This window comes from Palaemon carinicauda, chromosome 21, assembly GCF_036898095.1.
Source record: "Palaemon carinicauda isolate YSFRI2023 chromosome 21, ASM3689809v2, whole genome shotgun sequence".
Taxonomy (NCBI): Eukaryota; Metazoa; Arthropoda; class Malacostraca; order Decapoda; family Palaemonidae; genus Palaemon; species Palaemon carinicauda.
Genome location: NC_090745.1, coordinates 33616683 through 33636682, shown reverse-complemented (window position 1 = coordinate 33636682; position 20000 = coordinate 33616683). Strand labels below are relative to the sequence as shown.

Here is a 20000-nt window from a genome sequence, read left to right as displayed (position 1 = left end):
ATAATAATTCTAACAATAATAATAATGCAGGGATGTTTACTAGAAATAATTATAGAGGTAATGATCAGGGCAATGCCAATACTAATTTTAATTTTTCTCCTAACAGGAATAATAGACCTAAGATATATAATCCCGAGAAATTGAAAACATTGACGTGCTTCTTTTGCAATAAGAAGGGGCACGTAAAGAGCATGTGTTATGCATTTAGAAACTCACAAAATGCTAATGTTAGGCCAGTGATGGGTGTGGAAGAGAGAAGAGAGAACCTACCCCAACAACATCTGCTGATCAATGACTACCTGGTTGTTTTGACAGATATTTGTCCTTCGGTAGTGTCTCTTTCGCCAATTCGTCCGAGAAAAGACGTGTGCGTATTTTGCGTGATACCGGTGCAGCTCAGTCTTTGATATTAAGGGAGGCATTACCTTGCAATTTTGTACCAAAAGTGGGGAATTTGTGTTATTGGCTGGTTTCCTCCCCGATACGGTAAAATCGTATGCCATGGAAAATTTTAATTTAATCTGCCCTTCCTTTGCAGGGAATTTGAAATTGGCCATCGTTGATAAATTTCCGGTTAAAAATGTTGATGTTGTGATAGGGAATGATGTTGCTCTGAAGAATAATACTTGTCCCATACTGAAAAACCCTGATAGTGAAGTAGCAGCAGTTACTCGTTCTAGTGCTAAAGTTGTTGACGCTGCAGAGTCAACAATTGATCTAGATTTAAGTAGTTTAGAACGTAGTGATAGCGTAGTTGTAGATCTTGGGATTTTGAAGGACAAACTGAATTGGACTATTGAAGAGCTAATCAAAGCTCAGAAAAGGATTTTCGGGATCTCCCTATTGAGTCAGGTGAGGTGACTGATATAACCGGTCCCAAATTTAAAATAATTAATAATATTTTATATAGGTTGACTAGGCATATGGAGGATGATAACTTTGATTATGAAATTTTGAAACAGATAATGGTTCCATTTGTTTACAGGAATGAGTTGATATCATTGGAGCATGAAAGTGAGTTTGGCAGGACATTTTGGCATTCATAAGACTTCTGGCAAGTTGTTAATGAATTATTATTGGCCGAAGTTGAAGGCGGACGTAAAGAAGTTTGTCAATAGCTGTGATGTTTGTCAGAAGGTCGGTAAACCTAATCAGCTTATTCCAAAAGCGCCTCTATGTCTTATTCCAGTGGTTTCCGAACCTTTCACGGAGGTCATTATTGATATTGTTGGACCATTACCAAGGACTCGTAGTGGAAATGAATATATTTTGACTATCATGGATAGGATGTCTCGATATCCCGAGGCAATACCACTACGGACGATAAAAAGTGTTAAAATTGTAGATGTACTAATTGACTTTTTTTACCAGGTTTGGGATGCCTAAAATTATTCAATCGGATTGTGGTTCTAATTTTGTTAGCAGGTATTTCAGAGATAAAATGGCAGAGTTAAATATAAAACATGTGACCTCTTCTCATATCATCCAGAAAGTCAGGGAGCTCTGGAGAGATTTCATCAAACCCTGAAATCGATGGTAAGAAATATTGTTTGATTAATGGTTCTGAATGGGATAAGGAATTACCTTATTTGTTGTTTCGCTTTTCGTTCTGTCCCAAGTCAGTCTTTAGGTTTTTTCGCCTTTCAGCCTTGTGTTTGGCCATTGTGTTCGAGGTCCTCTTGATGTTGTTCGAGAGTCCTGGGAGGGAGACGTCCCTGAGATCAATTTATTAGATTATGTGTCTAATCTAGGTGATAAGTTAACAAAAGCTTGGAAATTTGCAGGTGAAAATTTATTGTGTAGCCAAAAAAGAATGAAGTACTTTTTTGACAGAAGGGTCTAAAGCACGTGACTTTGTGGTAGGCGACAAAGTTTTGGTTTTGTTACCCATTCCTGGAAATCCATTGAAAGCATCTTTTTCAGGTCCTTGGAAAATTCTGAAAAAAATTAGTGAAGTTAATTATTTAGTAGAGACTCCCGAGAGAAGGAAACCTTTTCAGCTTTGTCACATAAATATGTTGAAGGCTTATGTAGAACGGGAGAAAGTCACTCCCGTGGCAACCATAGGGAATACTGTAGTTTCCGAGAACGATAAACTTTTTTCTTTTTCAGAGGGTGAAAGTATTGATGATAATTGTTTTAATGGAAGTGAATGGCGTTCAGATAATAAGAATTCTTTGAAACATTTTTCTGGTATGGTTTCTCATTTAAGTAATGAAGAACAAAAGTCTTTAAAGAAATTGGTATTTAATTATAATGAATTATTTTCGGATGTACCGGGAAGGCTAATGTCCTTGAACATGACGTGGACGTAGGTAGTGCCACTCCTGTGAAACGAGCGCCTTACAGGTTGAATCCCTTTAAAAATGAGGTTGTGGCGAAGGAAGTTGATTATATGCTAAAACATGACCTAATTGAACCTAGTCAAAGTCCTTGGTCATCCCCTGTTGTATTGGTAAAGAAACCCGACGGTAATTTCAGGTTATGTTTTGATTACCGTAAATTGAATGAAGTGTCTAAGTCTGATTGTTACCCATTACCACGAATTGAGGATTGTATTGATCGTATGGGTAAGGCCAAGTACATTAGTAAATTCGATTTGCTGAAAGGTTATTGGCAGGTTCCTCTTTCGAAGCGGGCAAGGGCCCTTTCCGCTTTCGTAACACCCCAGGGACTATTTCAATGTAAAGTGATGCCGTTTGGTATGAAGAACGCGGCTGCCACCTTTCAGAGGTTAATGAATACTTTAGTCTATGGTTTAGAGGGGTGTGTAGTTTATATTGATGATATTGTTATTTATAGTAATGATTGGGAAACTCATTTAAAACGTATTAGGGCACTGTTTGAGGTTTTGAAGAAAGCAGGTTTAGTAATTAATTTAAAGAAAAGTGAATTCGCAAAGGCGAGGGTCGTATATTTGGGTCATGAAGTTGGTAATGGTAAAGTTGCTCCTAAGCAAGCAAATATCGAATGTATTGAAAAAATGTTAATCCCTAAGTGCAGGAGGGATGTCAGAAGATTCCTTGGGTTAGGTGGGTACTACCGAAGGTTTGTTAGAAATTTTTCTGACATCGCCGATCCTTTGACTAATCTCTTAAGAAAGAAGGTAGCTTTTGTCTGGACTGATGAAACACAAAGGGCTTTTGATAATTTAAAAAGAGTATTAATTAATTTCCCTGTCTTAAGAGCTCCTGATTTTGACCTTCCTTTTTCTCTTGCCATGGATGCAAGTGACGTTGGTGTAGGAGCGGTGTTGTTGCAGAATGACGAGCAGGGAGTTTCTCATCCTGTCGCATTCTTTTCAAAAAAATTGTCCTCCGCCCAACGTAGGTATTCAACTGTGGAGAAAGAGACACTTGCGTTAATATTCGCTATTAATCATTTTCAGGTTTATCTCTCCTCCTCGGATACACCTATTAAGGTCTTGACAGATCATAATCCCCTGACCTTCATCAGCAGATACAAAAATAAAAATCAACGATTGATGAGGTGGAGTCTCATGCTGCAGGAATGGAATTTAGAATTTTCCCACATCCCAGGAAAAGATAATATTGTTGCCGATTTTCTCTCTCGCAGCGTTGAATATTAGATTATTGACAGAGGGCTATGCAGTTATTAAAGGTAGTATCTGTATCGTTCTAATTATGGTGTGTGTGCTGTTGAAGTGGGCACGTAGTGAGTAGAAGTAAAGGTATATTTAAGATTTATTAATCATGGTTTCTTTACAGAAGACTATAATGTTTTGGGTATAGTATATGGGATCTTTAAGGTTAAAAGGTGAGGGTGATCACTGGTACTTTCTAATGATTGATTAATTAGATGGGTCATGGGCTCACGGGTCTGTAGCACAACAGCCGTTTTTTAGGCGCTACAGGCTGGTGTATGAGTGGTACCCTAGACTGATTTAAGGTTAATCTACTAAGGTTTAGAGGTTTCAGGTACGATAAGGTTTATAATAAGCTAAGAAAAGAGATAGGCACTAATCTGGTATTCTGTATTTTCAGGCTAATAATTACGCTTCATCGATTTTGTTTGTTTGTTTGCGCAGGGGAGTCTTGTGGTGGTCGTCTCTGTGTCGTTCGGTGTGTGTGTATGTATTGGACACTATGGTGATAAGTGTGATATATAACACTGAAATAGACAGTGGTTTTTGTGATCAACATTTATTGATAGTGAGTGATGTGTATCCCTGAAAAGGAACAGTGTATTGAGTGTGGAAAAGGTTATAGCTTTTGGACTATATATACAGAATCCGGTTGTTAGTGCAATGACTCTTAATTAAGTTTATTAATGATATGATTGATGTGAAATTTTTAGGTTTGGTACCTATTTATCGAATGGTGATGTTTTGGTTTTCTGGTTTTGGAAAGTTTACTTGTGATTAATTTAGGTTTAAGATTTTTTTTTAGTATTGGTTATATATTGCTATCCTTGTGAGCTGCAAACCTTGGTGCTTGCCCCCCCTCTTTCCTTTTGTTTGTCATGTTTTTGTAGTTTGTTTAATAATAATTTTTGAGTGTTGGTTTAATATTTCAAATTTTTGAGTGTTGGTTTAATATTTCATTATGTGATAACCTGTATGTTGTAATTCAAATCACTTTAAAAAAAAAAAATAAAAAAAAAAATTTTTTTTTTTTTGGTTGGGTGAGGAGGTGTAATATTATTGCTTTATTTTACTAAATTATTTTAAGTTTTTATAGATGTATAAGGTTTGATATACTGTAGACTTATTGTTTATTTTTTTTGATAGTTTGTCTTTTCACTGGTGGTTATATTAGTGTTTATAATGGACTAACGGCTGTTTTATATTTTCAAGTGGTGTTGGTTACGTGGCTGCGCTCCTGCGTGAACGGAGTTTTGGAGGGGCTTTTTTTGAGGATGGTTCCTCAGTGTGTTTCTGAGCCTCCAACCTTGAAGGGTACGATAATTGCTGCTGGATTTATTATATTCATAGCCAGTGTTTATCATTAATTACTGTATTGTTGAGGTTCAGGTGTTATTTCTGTCTGAAACTTGTGTATTAAAATTAAGTATATTTTTGTGGTATTTTCTTTGTCCCCTTGAATTGACTTTGCACTCTTATTGAAATTGTATACTATTCCACCTTTTGTGGACTTAGTATGGTACTTAAGTGAAAACTGTTTGAAAAGTTTAGTGTTTTTGTGTGGTGGTCAAGCCATCCATCACAATATATATATATATATATATATATATATATATATATATATATATATATATATATATATATATATATATATATATATATATATATATATATATATATATATACAGTAGGGTCCCGAACTATGCGAGAATTTGGTCGATCAATGACCTCGTATAAATGGAAAATCGCATATTTCGAAACACACACCCAACAGAAATAATTCCAGTGGGGCCATGGCAACCAGCAATTTGCCTATTCAAATGTGTTTACTACCCATTTCCAATACTTTCGATGTACTATACTATATTTTTGTTTATAATATCAAATTGTTCTTGTGAATAAATCAAACATTTATTATGCTTTAAAGTTCTAATAACTTGAAAAAGGTTAAAATTACAACCAGGATGGGTGTAAACACCATATATTTCCCGTTATAACAGGACCCAAAATTCAGACAAATTTTAATGTTTGTCATATCTATTGTATAAAAAAAACTGGTGAATGGCAAAACCATCACTCTATAGACTAGCTTTTGTTGAATCATTGAAAATCCAGAATTATCAAAATAAAGGTGATTTTATATCATGCGTTTCCTAAACACACCAAAAAGCACAATAAAAACAACCAATGTTTTGTTTACATTTATCTCTGATCATAACGAAGAAACAGACGCCTTTACACATCTGTGTAAAGGTTAGTTTTTGCATCGACAGCAATCTAACCAAGTATTGACTGTAGTTGATTTTGTTATTACCAATGTTCTACTTAATTTTTCTTAGAACTTCCAAATAAATGAAATTAATGCCATTTATATGTTTTTCGTTATGACGCCGCCTGAAACGGAAACCTTCCATTCGTTTACTGTACGCTCCATCTTCGATCATAATAAACAAAGGCATTAAATACTCATGATCAAAGTGATAAATAATGATATTAAAAGCTTTTAGTACATATGTTATTACAAATATTATTTACCGTATTTATATAAATTCCTACATACGTAGCAAAGCAGGAAAACTTTTTTTTTTTCCTTTTTGCGTGTAATCAATAAGAAACTGCCGCTAATGACAGAATGATAATTTACGATAATTCTAAACTGTTACGAAAGATAATTGTCCTTTTCATATCCAATATACTTTTCCTAACTTCAGTTATAAGTCAACTTGTACCCATCTCAATTATGGAACCATCAGAAAAAGAGTAAAAGAAGAAGAAAATACTAGGCCGGGTTTTAAAGTCATCGAACAATTAAGTTACCGCCATAACGTTCGACGTGACAGAGAAGTGCAAGTTTGGAGAAAGTAAGGAAAATTGAATCATGATTGATCTTTAATATAATTAATACTTTGCGAAGCCACAAAGATTTCATTTGTTAGAGAGATAGAGGTAAAAACTGAGAGGTAGCGAAAGGTAGCCTAGCGAGAGAGAGAGAGAGAGAGAGAGAGAGAGAGAGAGAGAGAGAGAGAGAGAGAGAGAGAGAGTGTTTTAATAGTACCAAACAAAAAATATGATAGATTAAAACACATTGGTGCTTATGTAATATTAACTAACTGTATAGATGGTTTGAATAAGTTGAGAAATGGTATAAACAATACTTTGTCACTGTATTCGTACGCTCTCAAAAGCGGCAACTAGACATCAGCTGATCTGATCACAGCCAGAAGTAAATCAGAAAGAAGTCAGCAATATTCGATTTTTAAAACACCCGAAATTCAAAAACAAATGCACATGTTTTTTTAAAGCGCAATTAACTATTCAAAGAGTAGCAATTTTCTAGAATAAAATGATGTTTCCTAAAAAAATGTGGTTTGCTGACGAAATCGGATACCGTATTTTAAGCTATGATTGAAATGAATGTATACACGGTATAATTTTTTCGTTTCGTATTTAATTGACACTTTAAGAAACCCAATTTTGGTTTCTTCATCTATTTGTAAGTATTGTATAACACGAGAGAGAGAGAGAGAGAGAGAGAGAGAGAGAGAGAGAGAGAGAGAGAGAGAGAGAGAGAGAGAGAGAGAGAGAGATGAATCAACTGTTGTAATCGAATGCCGTGTTTTTGTTTCGTGTATCTCCTGAAGCGAGGAATTGATCGCCACAACTAACAATATTCATGTTAATTTCATTCTTAAACTCAGGTTGCCATATGTGAACTAAGGTTTTATTTCTTACAGAGAGAGAGAGAGAGAGAGAGAGAGAGAGAGAGAGAGAGAGAGATATTTTTATAATTATACCGTGTACTCTACAAAACCAATCTTTGCAAATCAAATGTATACTGTTTTTAAATATGACAAAATATCGCCGTCGTTACTGAAGTTTAGGCTATTCACTGCCGATAAACGAACCCAGTCTACTCGTGAAAACCTTGAACGCCCGAAGGGAAAAATAGAGCTTTAAAATATACTGTACTAAACAAAAATAATGCTTTAATATACCATCATTGACACTACCATTACAATTATCGTAAGGTTGGAGAAAGATAAAGATTGCCGAGAACGTAACGAAAATTCTGTTTACATTTTGTCAGCTGGACTCGCACAGTTAATAGTTGATTTCATTGTTGATGTGGAATTTTATCCTTAAATAGGCTTTGTTCCAACACGAATACTCACCGAGAACTACTTTTCTTGGAGTCACTTGGTGATCTCTCTTTCTTGACCAAGGTTTTTCGCGCCGTTACCCCCCTACTCCGTTCTCTATATAGGCCTACCCCCCGCCGCCAGAGAATGCGCCCTGAGGGCAGGATTAGGGCAGGTCACTGCTTCTCTGGGTCAGCGTCCCCATTAAGTTCCTTGGTCGTGAGGTGTTCACACCTCACTCTCGTCTCTCTCGATCCTTTGTGTTTATTGTTCCACGTGTTCTCAACGTGGGGACTTGTGTTTTTTCGCAGTGTGCTTTCCCAAGTGTTCCTGTGCGTTCACTTTTCAACCGTGTGCTTACCCGGTGTTTAATTCATTTCCTTAAGTGCTTGTGTCGTGCGTTGTGTGCGTTATGGAACAATTTTCCTTGATTTCCTTCAAGGAATTAATAGCTGAAGGGAACAATTTTACAATAAATCATTCTTCCTCCCCTTATCCTCGGTGTTAGCCGTGTAGGGGCAGCTTATGTTCCCCTTCAACCAGGTGTCAGGACTACTGGTCCTGGAACGTAGTGCAGTGAGTGCACTTCGGCACCAAGAGGAAGAATACATCCAAGAGGCTCATAGGAAGACGAGCCTCTCCTCGCCACTTAATTCCCGATGCCTCGTCGAATAGAGATTCTTATACAGCCATCTTCCCCTACCCAGAGTAGGGGACGAGGTAAGTCAGTTGCGGGGAAGTGCCCATTGCTCTTCCCCAGGAGTTTGAGTGGGTGCGGTATAGCACCAAGAAGAAGTAGGCGACGAAGGGTTCGCCTAAGAAGACTAGCGCCGGGCGTCTCGCCTGACAGAGCTTCCCTACCACCCTCTCCTACCCAGAGTAGGAGACGAGGTTGGTTTATTGTGGAGAAGATAACTCTTAAGAAGTAGTTCGAGGTAAGTACTACTTTCGAGAGCGTGTGGGGAGACGGAGTCCTGGTGCAAGCAGGCCACGTCTCCTCTGATGACCCCATGTGGGGGAAAAATGTCCCTAATTCTTCTCCAGTCTCTTAGCGTATTTTTCAGTCTCTTCTGCAGCCGAGGGCCTCGCCGAGAAGGAGCCTCTCAGGTCTGTATTGCAGCGTTCCCCGGACCGGCAACCCAGGGTTTTTTCTCACCATGAAGGTCATCCTCCAGACGCAGATATAACCCTCGCAGGGAGAAATGCGAGAAGGCCTCTTCAGGCAGGCGTAAGACCGCGAAGCTTCCGGTTCACCCCGCCAGCGGGTGTAACCGGGCTTCTTTACGGGCAGCCTGGCCGAATCAGCACAGCTGGTTCGGCCCTCGGACTTAAAAGAAACGGTTCCCTCCGTCGGGTCAGCCCACGGGGATCCGCGTCTGCGTCCCCCAGCCCGCCAGCGGGTGTAACCGGGCTTCTTTACGGGCAGCCTGGCCGAATCAGCACAGCTGGTTCGGCCCTCGGACTTAAAAGGAACGGTTCCCTCCGTCGGGTCAGCCCACGGGGATCCGCGTCCACGTCCCCCAGAGAGAATACACGAACAGTAGTCCTCGACGGTACGGCGATGCCGGTTCTGACCCCCGGACCTGGTGCGGAGCTCCCCGCCGGGGAAGACCGGTACCACCGCAAGGGAGTGCCTGGTATTCCAGAACCGAAGCGCCTGGGGAGTGCTCGGTGACCCGGCTCCTCGAGATCAAGCGGTAGGAAGGACTCTACAGGTAAGCGTAAGTCCCCGAAGCCTCCGGTTAACCCCGCCCAGCGGGGGGAAACGCGCTTCTTGTCGGGCGGCCTGGCCGAACCAGCCCAGCTGGTGCGGCCTTCGGGTCAGAAGGAACGGTTCCCGCTGTCGGGTCAACCCACGGGAACCGCATCCTCGGCACCCAGAGCCCTTGGGCCGACGAGAGTCCCCGCTGAACCAGCGTTGCCTGCGTTAACCCAGGCCCCAAAGAGCTAGACGTCCAGTCGGCGGGCCCGGTAACCCAGCTCCCCAGCCCCAAGCCGAGACCTCGGCTGACGGAGAGGAGGGCTCCCTGACAGAGGACTGGGGAGAGGCAACTCCCGTCTATAGGAGAGTGGTTAGCCTTTTCAGAAGGCCCCACAAGTACCGGAACCTGCGACTACGGATGAAGTTTCCTGGAAGTCAAGCCTTTTTGAGGATCATGCAGAATCCTCCCAACCTAAGACGTCCCTAGCACTTCCTCTAACCCGAGATCTAGTCCTAGAGCAGGAGTATGTCGGCAAGGTAGTGGCCAGCAATGCCGGGGTCCCCCAACCTTTAAGGTTGGGTCAGCAGTAGACATCCTTAGTCAAGGCGTTTGAGACAGTAGAACCTCTTCGGCCCCAGTCTGGTTCTCGCCAGCAGAAGCCTCCATGATGGAGAAAATGTCGAGGGACTTAGTAAACGTTTCCTCTTGGCTGGACTGGTGGGCTTACACTTTGGGAGGTGTACAAGCCTCCTTTGACCCCGAGGACCCTGTCCAGCAAGGCCTACGGAGGGACCTCATTACCTCCGGGGGTAAAACCCTTAGGTTATTGACATATCAGTCTCTCGCACTAACAGCTAACTGGGTGTTCTGGAAGCGAGACACTGTTCTGGCGAAGGTGTCTTGGAAGGTACCAGACAGGGAGACGCGAGCCATTCGCAGCTTTCCCCTGTGGGGAGAGTCTCTGTTTCCTCGAAAGGAACTAGAAGCCATAATGGAGAAGGTCTTGAAAAAGAAGGAGGCTAACGTCCCCAGACCTACGACTCCTAGGAGACCGCCCTATAAGAGGTCCGTCTCGGATAGTGCCACGACACCCCAAGCCTCTACCAGCACTACGAGGAGAGAAGCCCCCCTCTTCCTCCTGGTCCGCAACGCCTCAGCCCCCCCGCATGGGAGCTCCAGCACCCTCAAGCTCCTTTAGGTCGGGTTACTCCGCCTCTAGGAGAGACAGATCAGGCCGCTCCTCTAGAAGAAGATAAGAGTGGGAGGCCCCCTATCCCCGCCCAACCCTCGGGTTGGAGGATGCCTCAGACGTTATTGGCAAGCATGGAGGGCTCAAGGAGCAGAACCTTGGACTGTGTCCGTACTAAAGAAGGGCTACAGACTTCCGTTCCTACGGAACCACCCCCGCTTTTTCCGGTCAACCGGATAGAATGGCTAGATCCCAAACACCCTTTAAAGAGGACCGCCCTTCAAGAGGAGGTGTCGTCCATGCTAGAGAAGGGTACCATGGAAGAAGTTCTTCTCCCAGGGCCAGGTTTCTACAGTCGCCTATTCCTGGTGGAGAAAGCGACCGGGGGGTGGAGACCGGTCATAGATCTGTCAGCTCTCAACAGGTTCGTCAAGAAGAGGGACTTCAAAATGGACACTCAGAATTCAGTCCTGCTGTCCTTGAGGGAGAAAGATTATATGATGACCATCGACCCCAAGGACGCATACTTCCAGATTCCGGTCCACACCTCGGGTCGGAAGTTCCTCCGGGTGAAATAGGGTTCCCAGATCCTGCAATTCAGGACCCTTTTCTTTGGTCTGTCAACAGCGCCCCAAGTGTTCACGAGAGTCTCCACGGCTGTCGCAGTGGGGGCTCACGAACGAGGCATCCGCCTTATCAGATACCTGGACGGCTGGTGGCTTCTTTCCGCCTCAATGGTCCTCTTGGAGGGACTAGGGAGAAGTCTCCTCCAGTTTTGCAAGTATCTGGGGAGCGTAATCAACCCGAAGTAGTAAAATCTATCCCCATCCACCGGAATGAACTACTTGGGAATGACATTAGACATCATTCGGGGAAAATTTTCCCTTCGGAGGATAAGATAAGAAACCTCAGGCACATTAGTCAGCCGTTCCTGTCAGAACACCCCAGGAGGGCGAAAGACTGGCAGAGGCTGATAGGTCACCTGGTCTCATTGGAGAACCTAGTTCCCCAAGGGAGGGTAAGGCTCAGATCCATCCAATGGAATCTCAGGAACCTCTGGTGACAGACGGATTCGCAGCAGGTGCTAATCCCAGTCCTTCCAGACACGAGACCCTCCCTAGAATGGTGGCATTGCCAGTCGAACTCACTCAAGGGGACGACCTTCGGGACCGGCCCTCCCGAGTTACTACTGTTCACAGACGCCTCCAACCAGGGATGGGGAGCCCTTCCCCTCGACGAAACGGCACGAGAGACCTGGTTGGAAGGGGAGAGGCAACTCCACACAATGTCCTGGAGTTGGAAGCAGTCCAGAAGGCGTGCCTACACTTCGCAAGTCTGCTTAAGGGGAACACCGTGGCGTGGATGTGCGACAACGCCACGGTAGTGGCATACATAAAGAAGCAGGGTACTCGTAATCGAAGGAGTTGTGCGATCTCACCATAGAGAGTCTAGATTGAGCGGAAGAAAATCAAGGGGTGATGTTAGCAAGGTTCATTCCCGGGAAGAAAAACGTTCTGGCCGACGGCCTCAGCAGAATGGGCCACATAGTAGGGACAGAATGGTCCCTTCTCCCAGGAATAGCCAAGCTCATCTTTCAACGCTGGGGTTCCCCGGTGGTTGACCTCTTTGCAACAACCTCAACGCCCAACTCCCAGTCTATTGCTCCCCTGTACCAGACCCGAAAGCATCCTTAGAAGACTCTTTTCAGCACAAGTGGGACAATCGGGATGTGTACGCCTTTCCCCCTTTTCACGTTGATAAGACAAGGGCTCAGCAGAGTAAAGACGGCCCGAAACCTAAAGATGACTTTGGTAGCGCCCTGGTGGCCGGAGAGAGAGAGAGTAGTTCGCGGATCTAAAAGACCTATCGAGTCAACCGCCGTGGCCTCTGTCCGCCAGGTCAGACCTTCTGCACCAGCCTCACTTTCTCAAGCTCCACGACAGGCCACTCTCCCTACGTCTTCACGACTGAAGACTAAAGAGCGGCTCCTGAAGAAAGAAGGATATTCTTCCTCCACGGTTAAGAGAATGTCCCTATGCCTGAGAAAGTGGTCAACCGCGGTCTACCAGACAAAATGGACCTCCGTCGCGAAGTGGTGCTCTGAGAGGCACATTAGACCTCTTAAGGCCTCTGTCCCAGACATAGCAGATTTTCAGTCCCAGCCATATAAAGGGGTTCGGGCTGCCTTAGGCCAAGTCTTCCTCCTGAAGGGCATCGACCTGGGGGCCTCAAGACACATAGCGATGCTTGTCAAAAGCTTCGAGCAGTCTTGCCCCCTTCAGGCGGGAAAGGTGCCCCAGTGGGACTTAAGCAAGGTCCGGAAGATGATGTGTCGTTCCCCCTTTGTGGACAAAGATCTCACCCTCAAGGCCGTCTTCTTGTTAGCCATGGCGTCCGATAAGAGAGTGGGAGAGATCCATGGTTTGTCATTCGACGTCTCTCACTCCGACCAGGTATCAAAAACCTCTTCGTTTCCACAGGTGTTAATAGGAAGCAAGTTTCCAAGAACACCATTTCCTTCTGGCTTAGACAAGTCATCGCTAGAACCTATGAAGAGGATAAAATGGCAGTGCCAGGTACTCCCCGGACCCATGACATCAGGGGTCTGAGCACCTCCTTGGCCTTTGAGAGAAACATGGCGGTGGGGCAGATCCTACAGGCAGGCACTGGGTCGCACCAGTCAACCTTTACTGCCCACTACCTCCAGGATTATTCAAGGAAATCCTTGGACGGGTTCTCCATTGGGACAGTCATGGCCGCCCTCCAGGCTGTGTAGCTGTAAGGCCAGAGGCTGTCCCCAACGATGAACACATTCTTCGCGACTACACCTGGAGGGAATCGTCAGAAGAATTTTTTAAGAGGTAAATCTAGATAATAGCGTAAGGTTGCGCAGTTACCCTCACTCCCGCACTCTGATAGGCCCCGCATTCCATAGCCCTCTAGGCACTATGTGCCGAGTCAAGTGTCAGAATAGCACTCCCGCCTCCTAAAGTATAAGTCTCCAAGAAAAGTAGTTCTCGGTGAGTATTCGTGTTGGAACAAATCAAAAATTTTAAATAATTTTTATTTTTCCTAACATACTCACCGAGAACTACTTTTCGGGTAATGGCCCTCCCTTCCGTCCCCGAGTGCCATCCTTCCATTGCCAAGCTGGGCTAAGCGACGAACTTAATAGGGACGCTGACCCAGAGAAGCAGTGACCTGCCCTAATCCTGCCCTCAGGGCGCATTCTCTGGCGGCGGGGGTAGGCCTATATAGAGAACGGAGTAGGGGGGGTAACGGCGCGAAAAACCTTGGTCGAGAAAGAGAGATCACCAAGTGACTCCAAGAAAAGTAGTTCTCGGTGAGTATGTTAGGAAAAATAAGAATTATTTAAAATTTTTGATATTTATTATGAAATTGTGTTAATAAGATGTAATGTTAATATTGTTTTGTAACATTTATTATAAATCACCTTATTTAGGTCTACCAATATACTTAAAAAGACAATAGATTTGATACATTTTGTAGTGTGTAACTAGCAGACTTTGAACAGTTTCGCAGATACAGAAAATTATTTTTTAAAAATAAAGGTCGCATAAATGAGGAATCGTATAATTCGAACACGTATAATTCGGGACCGTACTGTATATATATATATATATATATATATATATATATATATATATATATATATATATATATATATATATATATATATATATACATACATACATATATGTTTGATAAGCTATTCATTCATTCCTGTTGTATATCTTAAAAGTTATTAATTGTTTACTAAGCATACTTCGTTTGGCACCAATGACTATTGGTGTTATGTCAGATAATTAACAGTCATTCATTCTGTGACTGAGAGATGGCACCATTTTCATAATTGCAAGGATGCTAATGGCATATACATGTCTGTTTCTTCTTCAATTGCAGAAAAAAAATTGGCTTATTTTGGTACGGTTAAGTGGGTGATCAATCTATTCATAACCCTTTTACCCCCAGGCTATTTGGAAATTTCCAACCCATAATCCCCTGGGGTTATTTTTTTTCAAGCAAATTTTGCAGTATATATTTTTTGAATTGCTCTAACAGCCTTAATTTTCCTCATAGAGATGTCAGGTTGGTCTCATTCTCTTGGAAAATGCCTGAAGTTTCTCAAAAAAGTATCAAAAATATGCAAAAAAAAAATTAAATAGCAGTTTTTTGCAAGGACGTACCGGTACATCCATGTGGGTAAAAGGATGAGTTTTGTGAAACGTAACATTACATCTTTTGGGGGTAAAAGGGTTAAGATGTGTTTTAATTCTTTCATTTTCCTTTCTTTCAAATATTTATCTCCTTTCTGGTCTTTAGCTGCTTAATCTCATTTTATTGTTGTACAAGAACTTGCTGTCTGTTAACTTTCTTATTCCTGATCTTTTTGCTAGTAGGTTGACCAGGGCACCAGCCACCCGTTGAGATACTATTGCTATAGTGTTGCGGGGGTGCTTTGACTGACCAGACAGTACTATATTGGATCCTTCTCTTTGGTTACGTTTCATTTTTCCTTTTCCTACACACGCCGAATAGTCTGTTCTATTCTTTACATGTTCTCCTCTGTCCTCATATACCTGACAACTCTGTGATTACCAAAGAATTTTTCCTCACCCAAGGTGTTACTTCACTGTAATTGCTCAGTGGCCACTTTCCTCTTGGTTAGGGTAGAAGAGACACTTTAGCTATGGGAAGCAGCTCTTCTAGGAGAAAGAAACTCCAAAATCAAACCATTTTTCTCTAGTCTTGGGTAGTGCCATAGCCTCTGTACCGTGGTCTTCCACTGTCTTGGGTTAGAGTTCTCTTGCTTGAAGGCACACGAATCTATCTTATTTCTCTTCCTCTTGTTTTATTAATTTTTTTATAGTTTATATGGGAGATATTTATTTTAATGTTATTGTTCGTAAAATGTATAATTTTTCCTTGATTCCTTTCCTCATTGGACTATTTTCCCTGTTGGAGTCTCTGGGCTCATAGCATTCTGCTTTTCCAACTAGGATTGTAGCTTAGTAATTAATAATACATACATACATATACCAAGGCACTTCCCCCAATTTGGGGGGTCGCCGACATTAAACAAATGAAACAAAAAAAGGGGACCTCTCCTCTACATTCCTCCCAGCCTGACAAGGGACTTAACCGAGTTCGGCTGGTACTGCAAGGGGTGCCACAGCCCACCCTCCCACATTATCCACCACAGATGAAGCTTCATGATGCTGAATCCCCTACTGCTGCTGCCTCTGCGGTCTTCCAAGGCACCGGAGGAAGCAGCAGAGGCTACCGGAACTGCGTCACAATCGCTCGCCATTCATTCCTATTTCTAGCACGCTCTCTTGCCTCTCTCACATCTATCCTCCTATCACCCAGAGCTTCCTTCACTCCATCCATCCACCCAAACCTTGGCCTACCTCTTGTACTTCTCCCATCAACTCTTGCATTCATCACCTTCTTTAGCAGACAGCCATTTTCCATTCTCTCGACATGGCCAAACCACCTCAACACATTCATATCCACTCTAGCTACTAACTCATTTCTTACACCCGTTCTCACCCTCACTACTTCGTTCCTAACCCTATCTACTCGATATACACCAACCATACTCCTTAGACATTTCATCTCAAACACATTCAATTTCTGTCTCTCCGTCACTTTCATTCCCCACAACTCCGATCCATACATCACAGTTAGTACAATCGCTTTCTCATACAGAACTCTCTTTACATTCCTGCCCAACCCTCTATTTTTTACTACTCCCTTAACTGCCCCCAACACTTTGCATCCTTCATTCACTCTGACGTACATCTGCTTCCACTCCACCATTTGCTGCAACAACAGACCCCAAGTACTTAAACTAATCCACCTCCTCAAGTAACTCTCCATTCAACATGACATTCAACCTCGCACCACCTTCCCTTCTCGTACATCTCATAACCTTGCTCTTACCCACATTAACTCCCAACTTCCTTCTTTCACACACCCTTCCAAATTCTGTCACTAATCGACTAAGCTTCTCTTCCGCGTCTGCAACCAGTACAGTATCATCCGCAAACAACAACTGATTTACCTCCCATTCATGGTCGTTCTCGTCTACCAGTTTCAATCCTTGTCCAAGCACTTAAGCGTTCACCTCTCTCACCACTCCATCAACATACAAGTTAAACAACCACGGCGACATCACACATCCCTGTCTCAGCCCCACTCTCACCGGAAACCAATCGCTCACTTCATTTCCTATCCTAACACATGCTTTACTACCTTTGTAGAAACTTTTCACTGCTTGCAACAACCTTCCACCAACTCCATATAACCTCATCCCATTCCACATTGCTTCACTATCAACTCTATCATACGCTTTCTTCAGATCCATAAACGCAACATACACCTCCTTACCTTTTGCTAAATATTTCTCGCATATCTGCCTAACTGTAAAAATCTGATTCATACAACCCCTACCTCTTTTAAAACCACCCTGTACCCTGTAATAATGATAATGATAATCTAGATATTAATCTCTGCAACTATCGTTTACTAGCTCTTTATCCATATTGCATAAGATTTTTCATAACCCTGACCATCCTTTGCACTCAAAAATCTTTCCAGATTGTACCATCCAGTGTGTATTACTAGGTGTGCAGTTAATTCTAAGAATCATGCATTCTCAATCATAAGCCTTAATACTGCACGGTATTCTAGCAGTTTTATTCCAGCTATGACTAGATTTTGGAGTGATCTTCCTAATCAGGCAGTTTAATCGTTGGAACTTCAGAAGTTCAAACTTGCAGCGAATGTTTTCACAGTAATGCCTCACAACACAAAATTGATTCGTTCTAGAGTGACTCCTTTAGTGAAAATATCGTGTTACGAGTCACATTTTACCTGTAATTTGCCTAATTTTTTCCAAACCCTACAAAAGCACCAGATTAAATTTTATAATAAAGCTGCAGTATAACCACTATGAAATACTGTACAGCCAAATACATTTGAACCATTCAATATACCTAAACTAACTGTTAATACTTGTAAATTAATACTTGTAAATTAAGTAGTTATTAGAACTTGATGCAATAATGAATGGAAAATAATACAATACATACAGTACAATAATGCACATTTACAAAATATACAGTACCATATGTACTGTAATATTATAGTTAGCCCTACTATAGAGATAAATTTTCTATTGTGTAAACAACACTCTTTCTTCAACAGCTCCTTTTTTTTTTAATGTGTGACTTTTATTCTGGGCCTGGCTGGCAAATCTTTTCTTATCATGAAGTATTTTTCTTAATGTGAGTAAAAAATCTTCGCATCTCGTATTACAGCGTGAAAATTCCGTAAGCAGATTCTTTCGTGAAGAAAGGTATGACTCTACGTTGAACCGGCTGCCGTCTCTCTTCGTAGTTTACGTATGATAGATCTATTTTAGTGTTATTACTGATCTGGAAGTAGTTTTTGTCAATTATTCATTACTTCTCATATAGTTTATTTCTTTATTTTACCCAGTTAGAGCCCTTGGGCTTATAGCATCCTGCTTTTAAACTAGGGTCGTAGCTTTGCTAGTAATAATACATACATATACCAAGGCACTTCCCCCAATTTTGGGGGGTAGCTGACATCAACAATGAAACAAAACCAAAAAGGGGACCTCTACTCTCTACGTTCCTCCAGCCTGACAAGGGACTCAACCGAGTTCAGCTGGTACTGCTAGGGTGCCACAGCCCACCCTCCCACATTATCCACCACAGATGAAGCTTCATAATGCTGAATCCCCTACTGCTGCTACCTCCGCGGTCATCTAAGGCATCGGAGGTGACTGATGTGCAATCTGGATTGCAATTTTAACCAAGTTTGGTGGCATCAGTGACCTTCGCTGTTATAATTGCAGATATCTAGTAATCATTCAATCAATCCATACCCCAAAACTTTCACAGTTAGACCAGGGTCCATGTAAGTGGTAATTTTATTCACCATGGACTTAAGACCTTACGCACATGCCAAACCTACTAGACCCAGCTTTGTTTTATTTTTTGCAGTGGACCGAGGAGACAATATTTTACATGATGCACATGTTACGAAAAGTAATTGGTTTGAATGTAAAAATTAATCTATTTTGTGAATATTTTAGTTTCAAGCGAAATTTTATTTAGCATAGTATATGAAAACACTTTTTCTGGCTAAATATAATCTATTATGAATTTCTTTTCAGCTTGTGCCAATGATGAGAATGAAGTACGATTTGAAACTGTGGGGGTTCCCTACTGTGGAGTGCCATTTTTTGTCGCTGGGTTAAAGATTCTTCAGTGCCAATCTTACAGAGGCCGTGGTGGCAGAAAAAAAAAGGAAATAAAAATAGAGGTGAAAATTTGGGGACTTTTGCTGTTGTATAAGGATTTGATGTTCATAAATAGCGAGAGACCTAACTTTAAAGAACTTATTACTTTGGAGTTAATGACCTAAACGCGGTGTTGGACAATGTTCTAATGTGAATACAGTATGCTGTATCAATATAATTTTAAACAACTCGTTGCACACAAAGAGTAGTTGCCGTAAGTGTTAAAGTGAAGTGGATACCATAGGAGATTTTGTATGTTGACTATTTAATTTAGTTGGGTTGTTTAATTCATATTACTTTACCCTTTTACCCCCAGGCTATTTGGAACTTTCCAACCCTTAACCCCCAGGGGTTACTTTTTTTTCAAGTACATTTTGCAGTATATATATATTTTTAAATTGCTCTAACAGCCTTAATTTTCGTCATAGAGAGGTCAGGTTGGTCTCATTCTCTTGGAAAATGCCTGAAGTTTCTCAAAAAATTATGAAAAATATGAAAAGAAAATTTTAAATACTGTAGCAGTTTTTTGCAAGGACGTACTGGTACGTCCATGTGGGTAAAGGGATGTGTTTTGTGAAACGTACCAGTACGTCCTTTGGGAGTAAAAGTTTTAACTTGGTGTGTTGATTGCATTTATGTTTGTTCTTATGATCATCATCTCTTCCCATGCCTATTAACGCAAAGGGCCTCGATTAGATTTTCCCAGTCGTCTCTATCTTGAGCTTTTAATTCAATACTTCACCATTCATCATCTCCTACTTCACACTTCATAGTCCTCAGCCTTGTGGATCTGGGACTTCCAACTCTTATAGCGCCTTGTGGACACAATCTCTCTAGGGGAGGGCGAAGAGAATGCCCAAACCATATCCATCTACCCCTCACCATGATCTCATCCACACATGGCACTTCAGTAATGTCTCATATAGTTTCATTTCAAATCCTGCCCTTCCATTTAACTCCTAATATTCTTCTGAGTGCCTTGTTTTCAAATCTACTAAATCTGTTTGAG

The 20000-nt window shown here is 41.9% G+C and overlaps 1 protein-coding gene across 1 annotated transcript in view; it reads left to right on the top strand.

The window, feature by feature from the left end:
• The window catches only part of LOC137614828 (uncharacterized), a 131960-nt gene that overhangs the window by 37927 nt on the left and 74033 nt on the right, over positions 1-20000 (top strand). Inside the window, exon 2 of the mRNA XM_068344489.1 lies at positions 18866-19014. Within this exon, the coding sequence (XP_068200590.1) occupies positions 18866-19014 (149 nt within the window). The remainder of the gene's footprint in view (positions 1-18865; positions 19015-20000) is intronic.